Genomic DNA, 17,220 nt, shown 5'->3' with positions numbered 1-17,220 from the left:
AGCTATAATGTTTGTCAGGATGATGTTAAGGTTTCTGAATTTGGATCAAGTTCGTAGTTTTACATAAAAGTTATTTCATTTTGCCCAGCTGGTGTGACTCAGTAGTTGAGCATTGATCCATGTACCAAGAGGTTACCAGTTCGATTAACATTTGGGGCACATGCCCAGGTTGTGGGCAAAATCCCCAATGGGGGGCATGCAGGAGGCAGCCAATCGATGTCCTCTCACTGATGTTTCTCTCTCTCTCTCTCTCTCCCTCCCTCCCCCTTCCTCTCTCTAAAATCAATAAAAGGAAAAAAAAAAGTTATTTCATTTCCCCTCAAGATATGCTTTAGATGCAAAAGGTAGGGAAAAGAATTAACTACAGATTTCATGTCATTGCAAAGAGTAAATCAGGCCACAATGATATGCCCTTGGGTAGGACACACACACATTCCGCACACCTGTGCAAACCCTTTATTAAAGCAACAATCAAAATACAGGATGAATCACACGTTTTTTCTTACTATAACATCAACTTAAATATCAGTCATTTGTTTCCATATTTTACTTGTTTTTAAAAAGTGAACATTTATAGTTCACAAAATCACCAGTTAGAAGTTTCTGCCCAGGTACATTTTTTTTTATTTTCTGATTTTAACAAAGGATATCCAGAACTACATAAACAGCAAACCAAACAGAAATATAAGCATCTTCTTTGACCTTTACTCACTGTAGGCAGCTCTGTGGTATCAGAGAGATACATTTGAAGGTTTTTATTACTGGTTAAATAAAAATAACTCATGCCAAAATATTCTTAGAACTATTTTTTCCCCTATTTTTACATTCTCTAAAAGCTTCAATTTTGATTGTGGTATTCTGGGTACTAGCCTCCTTAAAATGATATCTTATAGACTCTTAAAGATCATTGCCACCCTCATACAATATTTCCTTTTATAACAAACAGTCCTTTGGAAAACATAATAAGCAATTCTGTTTTGATTCCCTCCCCCGGCCACTGATTTATTTACTCCAGACATGATTAAACACTGTAGAAACCCTAGGAAAGTCATAAGGAAAATAAACTTGGTTATCTACTGAAGGATTTTTAAATGAGTAAGTGAATGTAAAATGACTAATATCCTGAAGACATCCGGTGCTCAAATATGTGTGGGAATAGGCAATGAGATTTGGTAGGTATCCAAAGAGCACAATACATTAGTTTAAAAAGCAAAGATAGGGACAGGAACAATAATCATAAGGGACTGCCGAAAGGATATGTGAAGACAGGTACAAGTGAGTAGCTGAACTGCGCGGAGTATAAAACAGAGTATCTGACAGAGGAGTTGAACGCTCCGTTTTCTTACCGAGTGGAAGGAAACCCTCCACTGACAGGACCACAGAGGTTGCCATTTCAGTTCCAGCCCTGACACAGCACTGTATTTCCATCTGCAAACGGAAGGTGTCTGATTTGCCTTGGCGGACCAGTTCCTCCCATGGCTGGGACTGGTGTTTCTACGGTTAACTTGGTTTGTGTCTGCTGCACTACACGGAGAGTGTGCCTGTACAAAACATGCAAGTATTCGCTGTGCCTCACCTTTTCTTCGTGTGCTACAGAAGCGAGCAGATCTTAGATCACTAATATGTGACAATCCAAGCACTGGGTTTAAAACAGGTTATTAGTCCATTAAATAATTTGCAGAGCCACAGTTCAATTCCGTCCTTCCATCAAGTTGCCTTCCGATCTCACACTTGCCCTTTAAAGGGGGGCTGAAACAGCACAGACAGGTAAAAAGGAAGCAATCACTAAAAAGGAAGAAGAAAGGAAAGGGCTTCCAGAATCCATTGTGAGGGAGGGCAGGTCTCCTAGCCTTAGTTTTGGAAGAAGGAGTGCTCATAAGCATCTGAGACAAATCGTTCTCCATGTAACAACACGGCACAATAACGCTTGGTATGGTGAGAACATTCACATCGTTTTAGGGTGATTTCTATACATTAGGTATCACATTTAGTTCCTAGAGATTTTAGTCAAGTGCTAGTATTTCTTTTTACTACATATGATATACAAAAAGATGAGAAGAGTAGATGTGCCCTAGAGATATGAAAATATAATATATTAAACAAAACTATAAATTACATAGATTTTTCAGTATAAAATTGTTTCTTTTTCCATTTAGAATAAATACCATCCAGGTTTGCAGATCATCTAAGTGACTTAAATATGCATACATCTCTGAATCATTTTCAGAATTTCAAGAAAAAAAATCGCTAGAGATATAACCAGATGACTCAGACACCAGATTTTGTTTGATTTTGAGAATGACTACATATGACTCCAAGATCATGGCTTGGGATTTAGCGTTAAACTTTTAAAACTGCCCAAGTGAGTCTGACGTGTGTGTTGTGCACACACACAGACATACATCTGTGAATTCTATGAAGCTGAACCATTTAATTTATCTTTGAAAAACCAGCTGAAAGTTACAAGGTCTTCTACATTTCATATTCTAGCAGGAGAACCTTTCTCATTTTATAAGCTAGCAACAGGATGGATAGGAAGAGTGTAGAATTTCTGGAAGGAGAACTCTCTGTTGTAAGTCAAGCTCCCTTTAGGTTGGCCATTATTATTATATCAAGAGTTTTTGGATGCTTTAAAGAGGGGGAACGTTTTGAAAATCTACAGAATCTCCCCAGAGAAGAAGCTAAAAACAAAATGGAAACATTCTTTGGTCACACATTTCTGCTCCTGCTTCCTAAAAAATGTGCCCATTGTAAACTTTTCACCCTGAACCAATGTCTAGATGAAGTAGATGCCTTTTCTTGAAAATTACATGTGGACATGTGCACATGGGTTTGGGTGGAATGACAACTGAATTCATTGAGAAATAGTTCACAAAATACCAAAAAATGAGTTTAAGTCTCTGTTGTTCTGGGTGTACAGATCCATGGTAAGAATTTGTTGACCTCCGTAAGAAGTTAACAATGTTGATATTCTAAGAGTTGGAGATAAAACTTCTCTGCAACCCAAATACATAAAATCCCAGTCAAGAGAGCCTGATCAGTTTCTCCTGATTGCTCACTACTGATTTCTTTACGTGACCACCAAAGATGCCAATAGTTCATTCCTGACCAAGAGAGTTCTGATCATAATCCATGGTTGTCAGATTGCCTTCCACATCAGTTATCTAGGTATAAAAAACCAGTCAAGGCCATCCCTAAAGCCAAACTTACTGCCCTCGTCTACAGAGCTAGATAGATACATTTGCTGTAAAGTTTGGACAACAAAAGCATCCAACCTCATGTACCCATTTTTGCTCCTAATATTGCTTGTCTCTTGCAGTGGGGGCCACCAGGAGAGATTATAAACTTTCTGTAAAACTTTAAATGTCTGAGCTAGAAGGGATCCTGTGACTCATCAGGTACAACCGCTATATTTTGCAGGTGAAAGAAATTAAACCCCAGAATAGAGAAGGGAGCAGTCCAAGATTACTTATCCAGATAGTGACAGAGTGAGGACTAAACATCTGCTTCTGCTTATTAGCACTGTGGTCCATGTAACCTCAATGTCATGACCCCATCACTTGATGTGGCCATGACCCTTATAACCACTTCAAGGTTAGTGTCTCCCTGCTCCCAAGTGAAAATGAAATAATACCACTTGTTCTCACCATGATTAAATCGAAATTGTAGAATTCGTCTAAATGACTAATTGGGGGGGGGGGGAGGCAGGGAGAAGATTCACAACTTACTTAAAATGCTATGATTTTTGAAAATCATCACATTTATCTGAGTAAATAATGCAGCATAAACAATGTTAGGTGAACCCAGAGATACCAGTGAAAATCTTTCAAGTACTTATGAAAAAGAATATTGGTTTGGTTCTGTGAGAGAATGAGACCATTTAAATGGTGCTCAGAGCTCATCGAGTCTGACCTCTCTGACCAGTAAGAAATTGAAACCCAGACTTGCCCAAAGCCAGGCAGCTGGTTATTGGCAAAGTCAGGTAAGGTGTTGGCCTTTGGATGATTAGTTTTGTCTTTTGTCTATAACGACATCCTGCCTTGCATATAACTGCTTTCTTGTGGGACTAAACAATAATTCAATAATTTTGGCATGAAAGTTGATGGTACAGTTTCCTATACCATTGTCATATATCCTTCCCTGCAAGTCCTTCTGGGTAGCCAATATTCTACAACCTGCAGGGATTCATCCAATGTCTGTGACTTTGGAAGCAATACATTTTCCAGATAAAGAATCAGTTTTTGTTTGGAAGATGGTATTACTTAAATGTAAAAACAGCAGTTTGCGTGGGTATTATGGGTATATTCAACCATTTATAATTCCTGCTGCCCCATACCTCAGCTGAGCTCACCAAAAGGCCCTCAGAATTGGACAGGTAAACACATTTTCGTTTGGCTATTAAAGTGCTATTCCTGGGCAAGGTTTTTCTCAGTTTCACAGCAGCTTCATTAAAAACAAATAAAAATCAAGGTATGAAAACAGGCCTGGGAAATAACGAAAATAAGGAGCTTAGTGACTACTTTGGAACATTACAAATGACTTAGAGGTATCAGCCCTGGTACTGGTGACTATGACTGATACCAAAGCCTCTGAGGTAAATGTTCTAGGGGAAAATAAGGACAAAAAGGACTAAACCAGAAAGAGGAATTAGTATTACTATAACAACAACTACTCCATTATAAAGGATCAGTGAAAGGAATAAAAACTGAGAAGAAAGTGCAACAAACCCATATACGTGCATTTGCTATTGCAGCAGACCTATACTTTTTTTTTGTTTGTTTGTTTAAAGAAAAGCAATGCAGTGTGCATTGGACAGGGCTCTTGAACTCAGAATTTATCTTACAGCAGTGTACTCTTTGCCAAAAGGGCATCACCAATTAAGGTATTTAGCAGAGAATCGTCTCTAACATTCGTATCACTTAGACACCTGTCCAATAGTATCGATTCTGCACCCTGATGATTCCCGCATCCTTTCCGACCGGGGAGGTTCCAGTCACATGAACTGCATGCAGATGTTTCCCCTTTGACAATGGCATCACTCCTACCTAAGGGATGCCAGTCTCCTAGTAAGGCTTAGTGGCAAGTGCGTACTACACCTGGACTACGACGAGCAGCCCCTAATTTTCTTGATATGCATAGCTTTTCAGAGTTGATATTAGACATGGCTTTCATAAATAATGCAGGTGTTTCTGTCGTGTGTCACTGCCGGCTCCGTGGTTCCCAGGCGGGCTGGTGGCAGGCCTCTGTCTGATACCTCAACGGGCGTGGGCTCTTCAGATGTTAGCTCCGTGGATGTTACATCCGTAGAAGGCTCTACAGTTTCTGGGGAAGGTTCAGCTGACGGTTCTGTCTCCTCTTCATCCTTGACTTCAAACGGTGCCCCCTCTTGGTCGTCCACGTGGTCTTTTTTGGACTGTGGATGCACGGACACCTCGATGGCGATCTGTTGAGGCTGTTCGTGCAGCGACGAGGCGTCTGAGTCGGCGGTGGGGGAGTCACTTCGCTTCAGAGAGTTTCGGAGCATGTACACCTCATCCCTGTCTGCCGCCTCCTGGCCCTCTGGAGTGTGCCGCACGAAATTCTGCCCCTGCTCCTCCAGCCTGACCACTTCCATGATCTCCTCCATGATGGTCCTGCAGTTCATGATGAGAGGAGGCAGAGGCACGCTCCTGGCCAGCTCTTCAATATAGCGGGCAAACTCCATGGTTTTGAACTGGGTGACTTTGGCAAGCTCTAGAGTTTTGGCTGAGGTGATGATGGGGATCCGCTTGGCGATCTCGAATGCCTTCTGCAGCTTCTCTGCACCTTCTGTCCTAAAGAACTCATTGATGGCCTTCTCAGTCTTCTTCAAGTGGCTGCTCATCATACACAGGCGCGTGATGTTGAGGACCATGACAATGGTGAAGGCCACGAGGCAGACGACCATGTAGTAGACGCCCATGTCTCCAGAGGTGAAGATGACTCGCAGGGTCACTGTGTTGTTCACAGTGCCATAGACATTAGAAGCAACACAGGTGTATTTCCCTCGGTCTGAAAAAGACACCCTGGTGATGTTCAGGAGGCCGACTTCATTTATCTGCCATTTTCCTGTCGGGAGGCAGAGAAGAACATTCAAAACAGGACATGCAAAGTCCATTGAAGGGACTACAAGCTTGCACATGACTGAAAACATCAACTATTAATGAGAGCAACAGCGAACCTTTAGTATGTGCCAGACATTGACGTGTAAGAACTCATTTAACCTTCACAGCTCTGTGGGGTAGGTACCAATTCTAGCCTCATTTCATAGGATGACAAAACTGAGGCACAATTAGATTAAGCCACCTTCCCAAGGTGGAAACAGTAGAGCTAGAAGATGAACTCAAGTTCAAGAGGCTGTACTTTTTAAAGCACCAAACCATACTGTGGAATTCCACACCCTAGTGAAAAAAAAAAAAAGAAAAAGAAAAAGAAACAATCTGGAGAATACTGTGTTCCTACTAAGAATTCCTTAACTATAGTATCTGATTATCTAACCTACTTGTGAACATGACGCTATTGAAGATAAGTTCACTGGGGAATGAAATGCTTCTTAGAACATAATGTAGTTTAGGAGCAACATAAAATTTGGAATAAATCAATTAAATTATAATTGTCTACCTGGGTTTCTCATATTTGACACTGAAGTTATCCTTGTATGATCTCATAATTATGTCATTAATTTTTTGTTGTTGTTAATCCTCAACCGAGGATATATTTCCATTGATTTTTAGATAGAGTGAAGGGGAGAGAGAGAAATATTCATGTGAGAGAGACACGGTGATTGATTGCCTCCCACATGATCCCTATGGGGGCCGGGAATTGAATCTGCAACCCAGGTATGTGCCCTTGACAGGGCATCGCACCCAAGATCCTTTGGTCTGTGGGCCGACATTCTAACACCACTCAGCCAAACCAGCCAGGGCTATGTCATTAATTTTGAGAATCTACAATGAATTGTTTATACTACTTAAAGTTGTAATGTGAAGATTCGGAGGTTGGGTATGAATTTGTATCAATTTGTTTTAGCCTTGCAAAGAAATGATAGACCCATCAAATTGAAAACAAGCCTCACACCATAAGAGAATGCATGTTGATAAGAGCAATTTTTCCTCCCCCTTCTGGCCTAGGAAGGACGCAGTGTTGCCCTGGGAATGAGGTTCTGAATCCAGCAAAACTCTTTAGTTGGGATTAATTCTTAGTCCCGCAGGTCAGAGGACCCCTGGACAACAGATACTAGGTTTGGCTTGTGGGTATTGGGTCTGAACCTTTCTGTAATCCTATCCCTACCTACCTACCCTGTCCTGTAGGGAATGGAGAGCCCAGGTCAGACCTCTTGGGAGTCTGAGGAACAGAGCCGGCAGATATTTCTCCATAAAAGCACTCCAGTTCCCTGAGCCAACCAGAAGAACCTCTCCAGAGAGATGGGGCAATTTAACATGGAGTTTCCTTTTAAGTACCTATGCTTGTGTTATATTTTTACTTGTTCCTTCCTGGCAGTGCCTTTTAATTCTAATTAAAAGTCTGATATTTCCCCAAAGCAACAAGCAAAAGGTTCCTTTTTTAAACTTCTGAGCACATTCATGACCAAGGTCTCAAGGGACCGGGAAATGAGGCAACAGAGGGCCTTCTTTATGCCACCATCATCTGCTACAGCATGGTGACTACAGTCCAATGAACATTCTTAAGGAAGCTGGCAGGAGCAGCGAGGTGCCTCCTGGGGGCCTGCGTTCCCCCAACTTGCTGGCCGGGTGACTCTGGCAGGGTGCCTTTAGATGCTGTCACATTACTCTGCTTTCTGAAAGGACATCTGTGAAGAGTGGTTCCTGGTGTCCCCGAGTAACCCTTTTCTAACAATTCAGCCAGTGTATTTTCCCCAAGAGTAGAAAACACTGGTGGAAAATCGAGTGAATGTTCAGTCTCTCTGAGCGTGCATGAATAAACAAACCCAGCACCGGTCTGCAAAATCTTCTCTATTTCAGATGGGGCAAACCTTTCACCCCTTTCATTTCCTGAACCTGAATCTTGATACTTTTACTGCAGATTTATCCAAATATATAATAATATGAGGCAAGGGAAATTATGAATGTATTTTCTTAAAATTTGCATGTTTCATAAAGATAGACTACAGCAGGCATGGGGGAGGGCTCTAGGTGACTGAAAGTTTATTATAGATATAGAAGGTATCGGGTTCCAGGGATTACAGACTCTGCTCACGTTTGCCTTCTTTCATGTGGAAGAAAATACAACAGGAAAGAGTGTGGAAGAGGGTGAAAAGGTGAGATGATTTGTATGGGGAATGATTAGGATCAATTTATTCATCTCCTAACCTCCCCATTGCCACTCCTTTTATGGAGGAATTAAAACAAAGAGAGTTGTCTGAACCTGGGTGGGTGCAGAAGAATGAACAAAGGCAGAAAAGAACACTAATCTAAAAAGGCAGGTGTCAGATGGTAATATAAACAGCTTTCTCCTCACACCTACACAATAATTTTAGTCATAATGGTATCTCGTTATAGACAAGTGAAATGCAACAATGCATATTAGTTACCACATACCAATGTGTTCCTCTACTTAAAAAAATGTTTCTGAACTTCAATTTTATAGTTACTTTCAGGTATATCTGTAACTGTGTACTGACATTTATTTACCTATTCTGGACCCACGCAATTCAATGTCGGTTAGAACTTTGACATTTCAAAAGTTTCTTATCACACTGTGAAAAGAGGCATAGTTTGGAATCAAACACAAACTCAGTAGGTGACACTGTGGCTCCTTTGGGGACAACAGAGATTTTCAGCAGATATTTTCTTAGGAGCACCTTCTGCTCCTTAGCCCAAGACAGTGGGTCCCTAGACAACATCTTATACATGCTTTATTCAATCATTAATTTGTGGTTTGTTCTTGAAGCCCGAAGCCCAACTATGTATCTGTGAAGTGACTATATTTGCTTAACTCTAAACTATGACAAAAAGTAAATCATATTATGACCCTAAAACTCTTGGGTTATTACCTATAATCTGAGCTGCAACATCCTAGTTAAATGACTGGGACCTCATCTATCTCTGCCAGCATCTTCCTGTTTCCGATCTCAGACAAGGACACCAAGACGTTTTAGTTTTTGGTCCTTTATTAGATTCCTCTTGAAACAACCATCCTATTATTTTATAGATCAAGGTAATATTAATGACGTTTAGGTCTCCTCTCAGGTATGATATGGTAAAATGAATGTGTGACCTGGATTAAACATTCTCTTAACAGATCACAAAGCAAGGTTTTGGAAGCCAACGCATGTGCGTGCACCCCCCCCCCCCCTCCCAAGGACTATAATGTCAGAAGAGCTAAGATTTCGACCTCAAAGGCCATATACGTCTGTCCAGTTTCTTTTTTAAAGGCTGATACGTTCCTCCCTCTCTAGGAATTAAGACTCTAAATAATGCCTCTCAGTCTCAGCTTGACCTTTGACTAGTGATAAGAGTTTCTTCATATTTCCCTGTCATATGAACCCCTAAAAACTAAGAAGATGGCACAAATTCCACTTTGGGGGTCCTCCCACATCAACTTTAAGCCCAGGCCCATGCAGTATCCCCACAGGGTACCTGCCCAGCTGGAATCATCTCGAGAACATTTTCTGTGCCACACATAACCACTCACCGCAGTCTATAAATATTGTCCCAAGATTCATTCTGGAATGGTCCCAACTTCAGCTGCCAGAAAGTTAAAGAAATAAAAACACCCCCAGTGCTATACACACCAACTGGGTGTCCAAGTAATGTTCTCACGCGTTTTAAATTGTAATTGAGTGGGAATGTCAAAGTTATGTGTTGCATTTTCATGAAGTTGCATCACTTCAGCACAAACAAAAACCTAAATGTCAGCAGCTGATGCCAAGTCAGTTCCATGTGCGATGAATTTTGGAGGAAATAAAATAGGCGGCTTCTTAACCACTACTGTCTGAATACAATAGGAGAGATCACATGTGAAATATTTCCCTAACCTCTTCATGGTCGTTCTCTTCCACCCTCTGCCTGGCTCAGACTGTCGCTCGCCCTTGGGAATGCCCTTCCTCCAACCCCCTTCTTCCCTCTCTGCTCCTGGAAGATGACACACACCTGAAGGTCAGGCTGAAACACTGTCACACGCAGCAGGAAGGGCCTGGAAAAAAGAAGCCAGACAGGCTAGAGCTTGCCCGGGAACCTGCCACCGTCCTCCCCAAGAAACGACAAGCACGAGAATCACACATGAAAATCACCCATGTGAGAACAGTGTTGTGGTGACAGCCTCTCCTTCGCACAGCAGAAGCGAACGTGTCACGTCTCAGCTGTGCCGCAGTGTGTGCTATGCGACAAAGCTGACATTTCTGGAAGGGCGGAGATCTTTTAGCGTGTTCACACAGTGTCAACAATTATTGAATACATTGTCTATATACCAGGTTCCACACTAGACTATGCAAATGCAAAGATGATGCCTGACTGCGAAAACCATCCAGGCCAAAGCGGAACACAGACTCCAATAGGTAACCAGGGATCCCTGGCAGAGGGCAGGGGGGTGGAGAAGGGACCGCAAGCAGAGACTGACGAGAGAGGCTGAGTCCTCGCTAGGGCCAGGACCCGGACCCGCTGAAATGGTGCAGGCAGGAAACAAAATGAGGGTAACGAGAAAGGGCTTTTAAGGTCAAAGGGGGATGGTTGGTTGAAGTGGGGAGCCTATGAGCAAAAGAGGGAACCCAGTGTATGCTCCTGGAGCTGACCAACCATTTTTAAAATCCAGAGGGCTCGGGTAAAGACAAGGCTTGAGTGAGATACAAGACCAGAATGTTCAAGAGCTTAATCTATTTACCCTGAGAGAGAACAGGAGACCCTCGTTTTGCAGGACTTTCCCCCGATTTCACATCTTAAGGTGCCTCAGGACCTTCCCACATGCTTCCCTCTGCCTGGGATGCTCTCCGCCTTTCCCACTCCAAGCCTCCCTGTCTCACACATTCTTAGCCCAGTTGAGACGCCACCCTGGCATCCCGCCTTGTTCCCTGAGAAAGTCTTCTCTGATCCCTGATTGAAACAGTGGAGAAAACATCAAAGTCCAGAAGCAGATGCTGGGAAGTGTGGGCAATTTAAAAATAAGGAAGATGTCATTTCAAATCATTGAGAAAAGGATATTGGGATAATCGACTACTCGTGTCAAAGAAAAGTTAAATTCCTACTTTATGTGACATGTAAAAATAAATTCCAAGTTCTCTGAAAATCTAAATATAAAATTAAGAGTATAAAGTTAATTGAGGATATTAAATCATTTTTTATAACCTTAGAATAGGAGGGCTTTTTAAAACATTTCAAGATTCACGGAAACTGTAAAGAAAACATTGACAGATTGACTTTCTCCCAAATTAAAATTTTTACACTATAAAATATGCCATACTGAAGTTAAAAGCTAATGATAATGTGGGAGAAAATTGTAGAATATTTGACAAATACTTAACTATAAAACATAAAAATACTCCTATAAATCAAGACAACCCAAAAGAAAAAAACAAATGGAGAAAAGATGAATGGATAAGTCACAGAAAAAAAATGTAAGTGGTAACTAAGTGTAAAAAAAACACCAAAATTAATAATTAAATTATAACTAAAATTTACAGGGACTAATTTTGAAAAAACAACATTTTCACCTTTCAGAGTGCCAAATAAAGGGGGGGCATTGAATATACATTATGTTTCCAAGAGAATGGAGAAGGGGACACTCCCCCACACTGCAGGTGGGACTTGGGTTGGTAAACACCGTCGGAAGGTTGATTTGGAGGAATCCCTCAAAATTTAAAGTGAATGTAATCTATGACCCATGTTTAGACTTGAAGTTCTTCAAATCGGGCAAGCCTAGATTGACTGGAAAAATATTAATGAATGCAAGAAAATTATTTCTTTCCAGAGTAGTGTTTCTATCCGGGGACATAGTTCTAGAACTTTCCTCCCCTGCCAACATTTTCTAGGAGAAGCCATAACTCAGTCCCATTTAGGAAGGTGGCTGACCTGGTACCACGGTGCTCACCATGGGACATGCACGCACACGGAAGGGAAGTCACTCAGATCAGCACAGTGTCCCGTCAACAGGACAGTGTCAGGAAGACAGCCTAGTGATTAGAGAAGTGGACTAACAGCACTATATGGCTTCAGCCAAAACTGGAAACGTCAAGAAATTCTGTGGTATTGGGGTTATTGTGACTCAACGTAAGACTGACATATAGCATTAGGTCAAACCATCGATCATGCAAACAACTTCTGACCCAAGTATTGCCATATAGACATGAGATCCATCAACGCTTTCTGGAACTGAAGAACCCTAAAGAAAGGAAGAGCACCACCAACAAAGACACTGTAATGACGGCTTTTCTCCAAATCTCATGTCCTCAGAAATGCTAAATCTTTCCAGCTTTTCCTGAGGATCACTGAGCATTAAAAATTAACATTACACCCAAATGCTAAACTTTTAGAATTCCCTCAAATTACTTAATAGAAGAGAAGGGTTTCTTTGGCCTTAGAGAGTTCTGTGAATGTACAAACAAACTGATGTATGATGTGTCTATGTCCCTAGTGAGTGGTATTAGAAGATTACAAGTGTTCACAACCCCACTTAGATACTTAGGCTCCTAAGCTCCTCACAACCCATGCTCTTAAAAAAGGAGAGTCAATCTGCCAAAACAAGTAGGTTGTTCTCCTAAAACCAACTTCAGTAAAAATTTTCAGGTGGTTAGAATCCCAGTGAATGTTTACGTAAACAAAAATAAAATACAACATTCACTGGAACGGGTATGGCATTGAATTGACACTCTTTAAGTAAGAACAAAATGCACCATGGGTTTGTGGCTACACATGTGACCCTTATTTTCCACGATGTGAAATATAGACTACTGTAGTGAAAGGTTACTTGCCTTTTTACAAACATAATTGGAAACAAACCTAGCTCTGTCCGGCTGCACCTGTCACAGAGCGTCTGCCATACATGATGGCTTCTTAAAGCCACTGCAAAGAGTCAGGTTATAAACACTGCAAGTTGCAAGGGCTCTTGTGCCCTCCCTCCCTCCCTCCCTCCCTCCCTCCCTCATCCTCCCAGGGGACCTCCTCAAAGAGTGCTAGTAGGGCAGCTCTAACAAGCTGGTTCCTCCATCATGGTAACCGAGGATAACACCGGCTAAGCTCAGCTTTCAGCCCAGGGAGGTGGGGGTGGACAGACTGTGCTGTTCTGAGCCTGCACTTCTGCTCTGCTTAAAGGTATGGATGATATTTGAAAAGAACCTGTATTTTCATGTCCTGGTAAAGGAGACATTTGACCCTCCAGCTAATTTGATCTGGTAATCTTGATTTTCAAAAGAGTGCCAAGCCTGTAATTCCATGCAGTCTAGCAAGAGTCATTTCTGACAGCAGCTGCAGGTGGCCTTCCAAGACAACAGCAACCTACCCTGGGTTCATAGAAAAAGATTACATTTGGGGAATCTCAGCTGCCATCCTTCTCTGAGAAGGATCTGGACAGGTCTTTTCATGGCTAAATCTAAAGCATTCTGGGCTCACATCCCAAATGGAGCACAACTCATTTAAAGAAATGCTTACAAATGGTGGTTTGTTACCCAACTTGGCCCTTAAAATGACTCCGTTTGGAAAATGAATCAAAGTACCATAAATTAAACCACTTTTATGGCAAAATACACTATGGGTTCAAACAACTGAAGATCTACTTTGCAGTGGTTCTTTAGATAGCTGAGGAGTGCTTCTTTGGGTTAGACCAGGCTTTCTCAGCTTGGGTGTGACTGACCTTTTGCACTAGATAATTCTTTGTAGGGGTCTATCCTATGCACTGTAGGAGGTTTAACAGCAGCCTCGCAAACACTGGATTTGGCAAATGTAAAGTTCATCCTGTGCATAATGTACTTTACAATATCCACATACACTGCTTTTCCAGACAGAAGCCTATTGGATACCGGTGTGCCCTGTGTCTGCTGAAGCAATGTGCTAAGAGCAGGGAGCCTCTGATGGGGAGAGGATTCCAAACTTGCTCTCAGGACAGTAACATTATTTTCAAATTTCAAATAACATGGAAGGGATATACATTTGTGTGTGTGTGTTTAAATTTTATTTAAAAGATTGAGAAATTGAGGTAGAGAATAAGAAATTACCCAGAAAATGATCTTTCTTTACAAAACAGAGATTGAAGGGCTTAGAATCTATGACTGTCATGCAATAGGACAGTATTGCCAATAACAGCAGTTGCCGTTTAGTGATAGTTTGGTAGGCTCTAGGTACTATACTAAGCATATAATACACAATCATTGATTTAGGACTCAGAAACGTACATAGTAACAAAAAGAATTATCTCTCTTTTACAGATAGGAAAACTATGGCTCAGAAACGTTAAGAAACTTGCCCGAAGAAAAACTATCCTAAATTTCTTTGGAACTTCCAATACTATTGTCATAATTCCACCTATTGTGATTAATGCCATTGATAAGTTGATTTTTTAAAATTTCAAATATTTAATGTACTAAAAAGAGGAATTCGGTATAGTATTTTCAAAAGTTAACACACTACTTCATGCTGATCTTAGAGGCCAAGGACAATTTACATCGAGTGCTGTGGGAACTGACCTCCTTCCATCTATATTAAGTAGGGAGATGATACACTACAGTGTTGAAACCTGGCTGGCACAGCTGGAGGGTATCCTTCGCAGAAATAGTGAAAAAGCAATTTATAGACCATTAAAAAAATCTGAAAAGCTGAGAGATAAAAACAATGCAGAGATATAAAATAAATGCAAAATTTATAATGAATTCCACAGAGCTAGAGCAGCCATGGTGAGAACTGTGGACTGTGGAGTTCAGCTCATTCCTCTGTGCGTGTTTATTTCCAAAGATAATTCTTAATTCGTTTTGGTGACAGAATGCTACAAGGGTCCGGAAGACAAATCCACAGAGAGGTCTGAAACCTAACTTTAAGGGAGATTTTAAACTTAATAAGTCAGTCATGTTTACAAAGGCCTATACCAGCTGACTTTCTTGAAATGCTTGTTGTTTATTGTCTGATAAAGGTACATTTGAATGGTTTAAAGTCAGGGTTAGAAGGCACAGCAAAAATACACTCGATAATTCGTACCTGAAATAACTAGGACTTTTTCATAATGCTTTCTGACAGCCATATATTTGTATTCACCTCCAGCAAAAGGAAAATTGAAACCAGCACATTGTGTGGCCATTTGTGGTTATTCATGTTATTTGAATTCTGAGTTATTTTTGTAATAAGGTTGGTACACCAACCACCCCAAGCATGTCTTTTGGTGAACGAGTGAAAAAAAAGAAAATCTCCCTCCAGAAATAAGATTACACATTGGCCTCTCCTAATCCTGTGGAACTGACGTGACAAGCACAAGGGAAGAAAAGCAAAGCAGCAGCTGCTCCTGCCAACGGCAGGAAATAGCCCCCTTCTCTCTGGCAGGGCTGGCACGAATAATAGCTGTCTCACTTTTTCAGCCTAAACAAGAGATGCAATCGTTCCTTTCCCAGCTAATCACAAAGCAAATGGTAGTGTGCTCCTGGAGCAACTCACCAGATGAGTTTGAATACATGTCTGTCTATACACACGTCACACCATGTATCCTAACACTGTTGACTGTGCTGGTGGTGGTTACAATGCCTCTCCATCCTGGAGGGCTTCTGACATTCACTCAGTCTGGGTTAGATGCTCTTCAACATTTTTCACCTACTGAGACCTGAAGGATGAGCAGACGCCGGCTGGGCACAGAGGGAGAGTAAATACTAGCTTAGCTGCACTGTGGTTGTGTAATTTCCTCTCCATTCACCTGGTTTCTCATTTGTAAACGTGAAGATTAATAGCTAACTGTCATGCTTATCGTAAAGATTAGAAATGATGCATGGAACTGGGTACAGGGGCTTAATCAATGGTAGTGGTTGTTAATGAAAATCACATTCATTTTGGTAGTTTGGTTTTACAAGTAGTCTACTGTATCTAGGCAACATTCCAGGATATTAGCCTCATTTTTCATTCTATATTCAATCACTTCTTTGTTGAGTTACAAATGTAACAAGAGTTATTAATAGAGCAATAAATGCTCTATTTAAACTTCTAGCCTATCAGCCTGAAAATTAAAATCTATGTTCGTGTTATAATACGGGCTTTTTCTCCACTAGAAATGAAGGGTTAAAGGCTATGGGTCCTCTAATTGGCCATTCTAGGACTAAAATTCTGATATTTTATGATGAAGAGTGTCTTTCCTACTATTTCCTATGCTTTGCTTGGTTGTTAGGTACAGAGTTTTACATTGCCCTGTGTTATTATGTTCCGAAATTACTATAATTATGCATTGTAACTGCAAAAGCTGAGCTGGAACATCAAGTACTAGAATTATGAGTTCTTTTTAAAAAAATGAGAGTGCATCTTCCTTATGAGATTTCAAAACATCTGATTTATCAGCAAGGCTGCTGGCTACAAACATGGTGACGTGCTGAGTTCTGACAGAGCAGTTAGTTCTCTGTGCCAAAGGCTTTCCACTGGCTACCACGGTCCAGGGGTCACCAACAGGCTGCTACTATAGACCACCTGAGCACCCACAGAACAAAGTAATACTGTGCCAAATGTAACTTCCATCTAGCTCAGCTTCCCAATACACAGATGATAAAGGTAAGGTATGGAGTTCACTTGCCATGATGGAGTCAACAGTTATGAGGACCTTTTCAATTAAGACATCACATGATCTCTTGGAAGCAGCAAGGTACTACTTCAGGACAGACTCAAAGTGTTGTGGCTGAAATTAAGGTTCCAGTACTGGGCTGTTCTTGGACGTAGGGGTTCACTCAGCCCAGTTCTTTAATACCCAGGGATAACCTTTGCTCCAAGGTCCATGGAAAGGGAGATTCAGGTCTGAGTTCTTGCTCTCCTCAATTCATTCACCTGGATATTCCTCGAAGGGGCCTAACTCTGCAGAAAGACCTGATGAATTACAGGGACCTGAGGGTGTATAAGATACTATGGTGACTGTCCCTCTTCCCAAGTGTGATGTCACTTCCTTTTGCCCTGTAGTCTGGGGGGAAAGAACTGTAAAAATGGAAACCAAATGTGGGTTAGGGGTGGTGTTGTCTCATCTTTCTAGTAGGTAGTGAAGGTTCTAGTCATAGCCACTTAATAACAGCAGGGCCTGGGGAAAGTC

The 17,220-nt window shown here is 41.3% G+C and overlaps 1 protein-coding gene across 1 annotated transcript in view; it reads right to left on the bottom strand.

Annotated features, from left to right (window-relative positions):
- Positions 1-448: 448 nt before the first annotated feature.
- The window catches only part of MFAP3L (microfibril associated protein 3 like), a 40,990-nt gene continuing 24,218 nt past the window's right edge, over positions 449-17,220 (bottom strand). Inside the window, exon 3 of the mRNA XM_036282054.1 lies at positions 449-6,087. Coding sequence (XP_036137947.1) covers positions 5,156-6,087 — 932 coding nt within the window. The 3' untranslated portion in view covers positions 449-5,155. The remainder of the gene's footprint in view (positions 6,088-17,220) is intronic.

This window comes from Molossus molossus, unplaced genomic scaffold, assembly GCF_014108415.1.
Source record: "Molossus molossus isolate mMolMol1 unplaced genomic scaffold, mMolMol1.p scaffold_m16_p_4, whole genome shotgun sequence".
Classification (NCBI taxonomy): Eukaryota; Metazoa; Chordata; class Mammalia; order Chiroptera; family Molossidae; genus Molossus; species Molossus molossus.
Note: the sequence above shows the minus strand (reverse complement) of the source record. Positions and strands in the feature narration are given on the sequence as shown.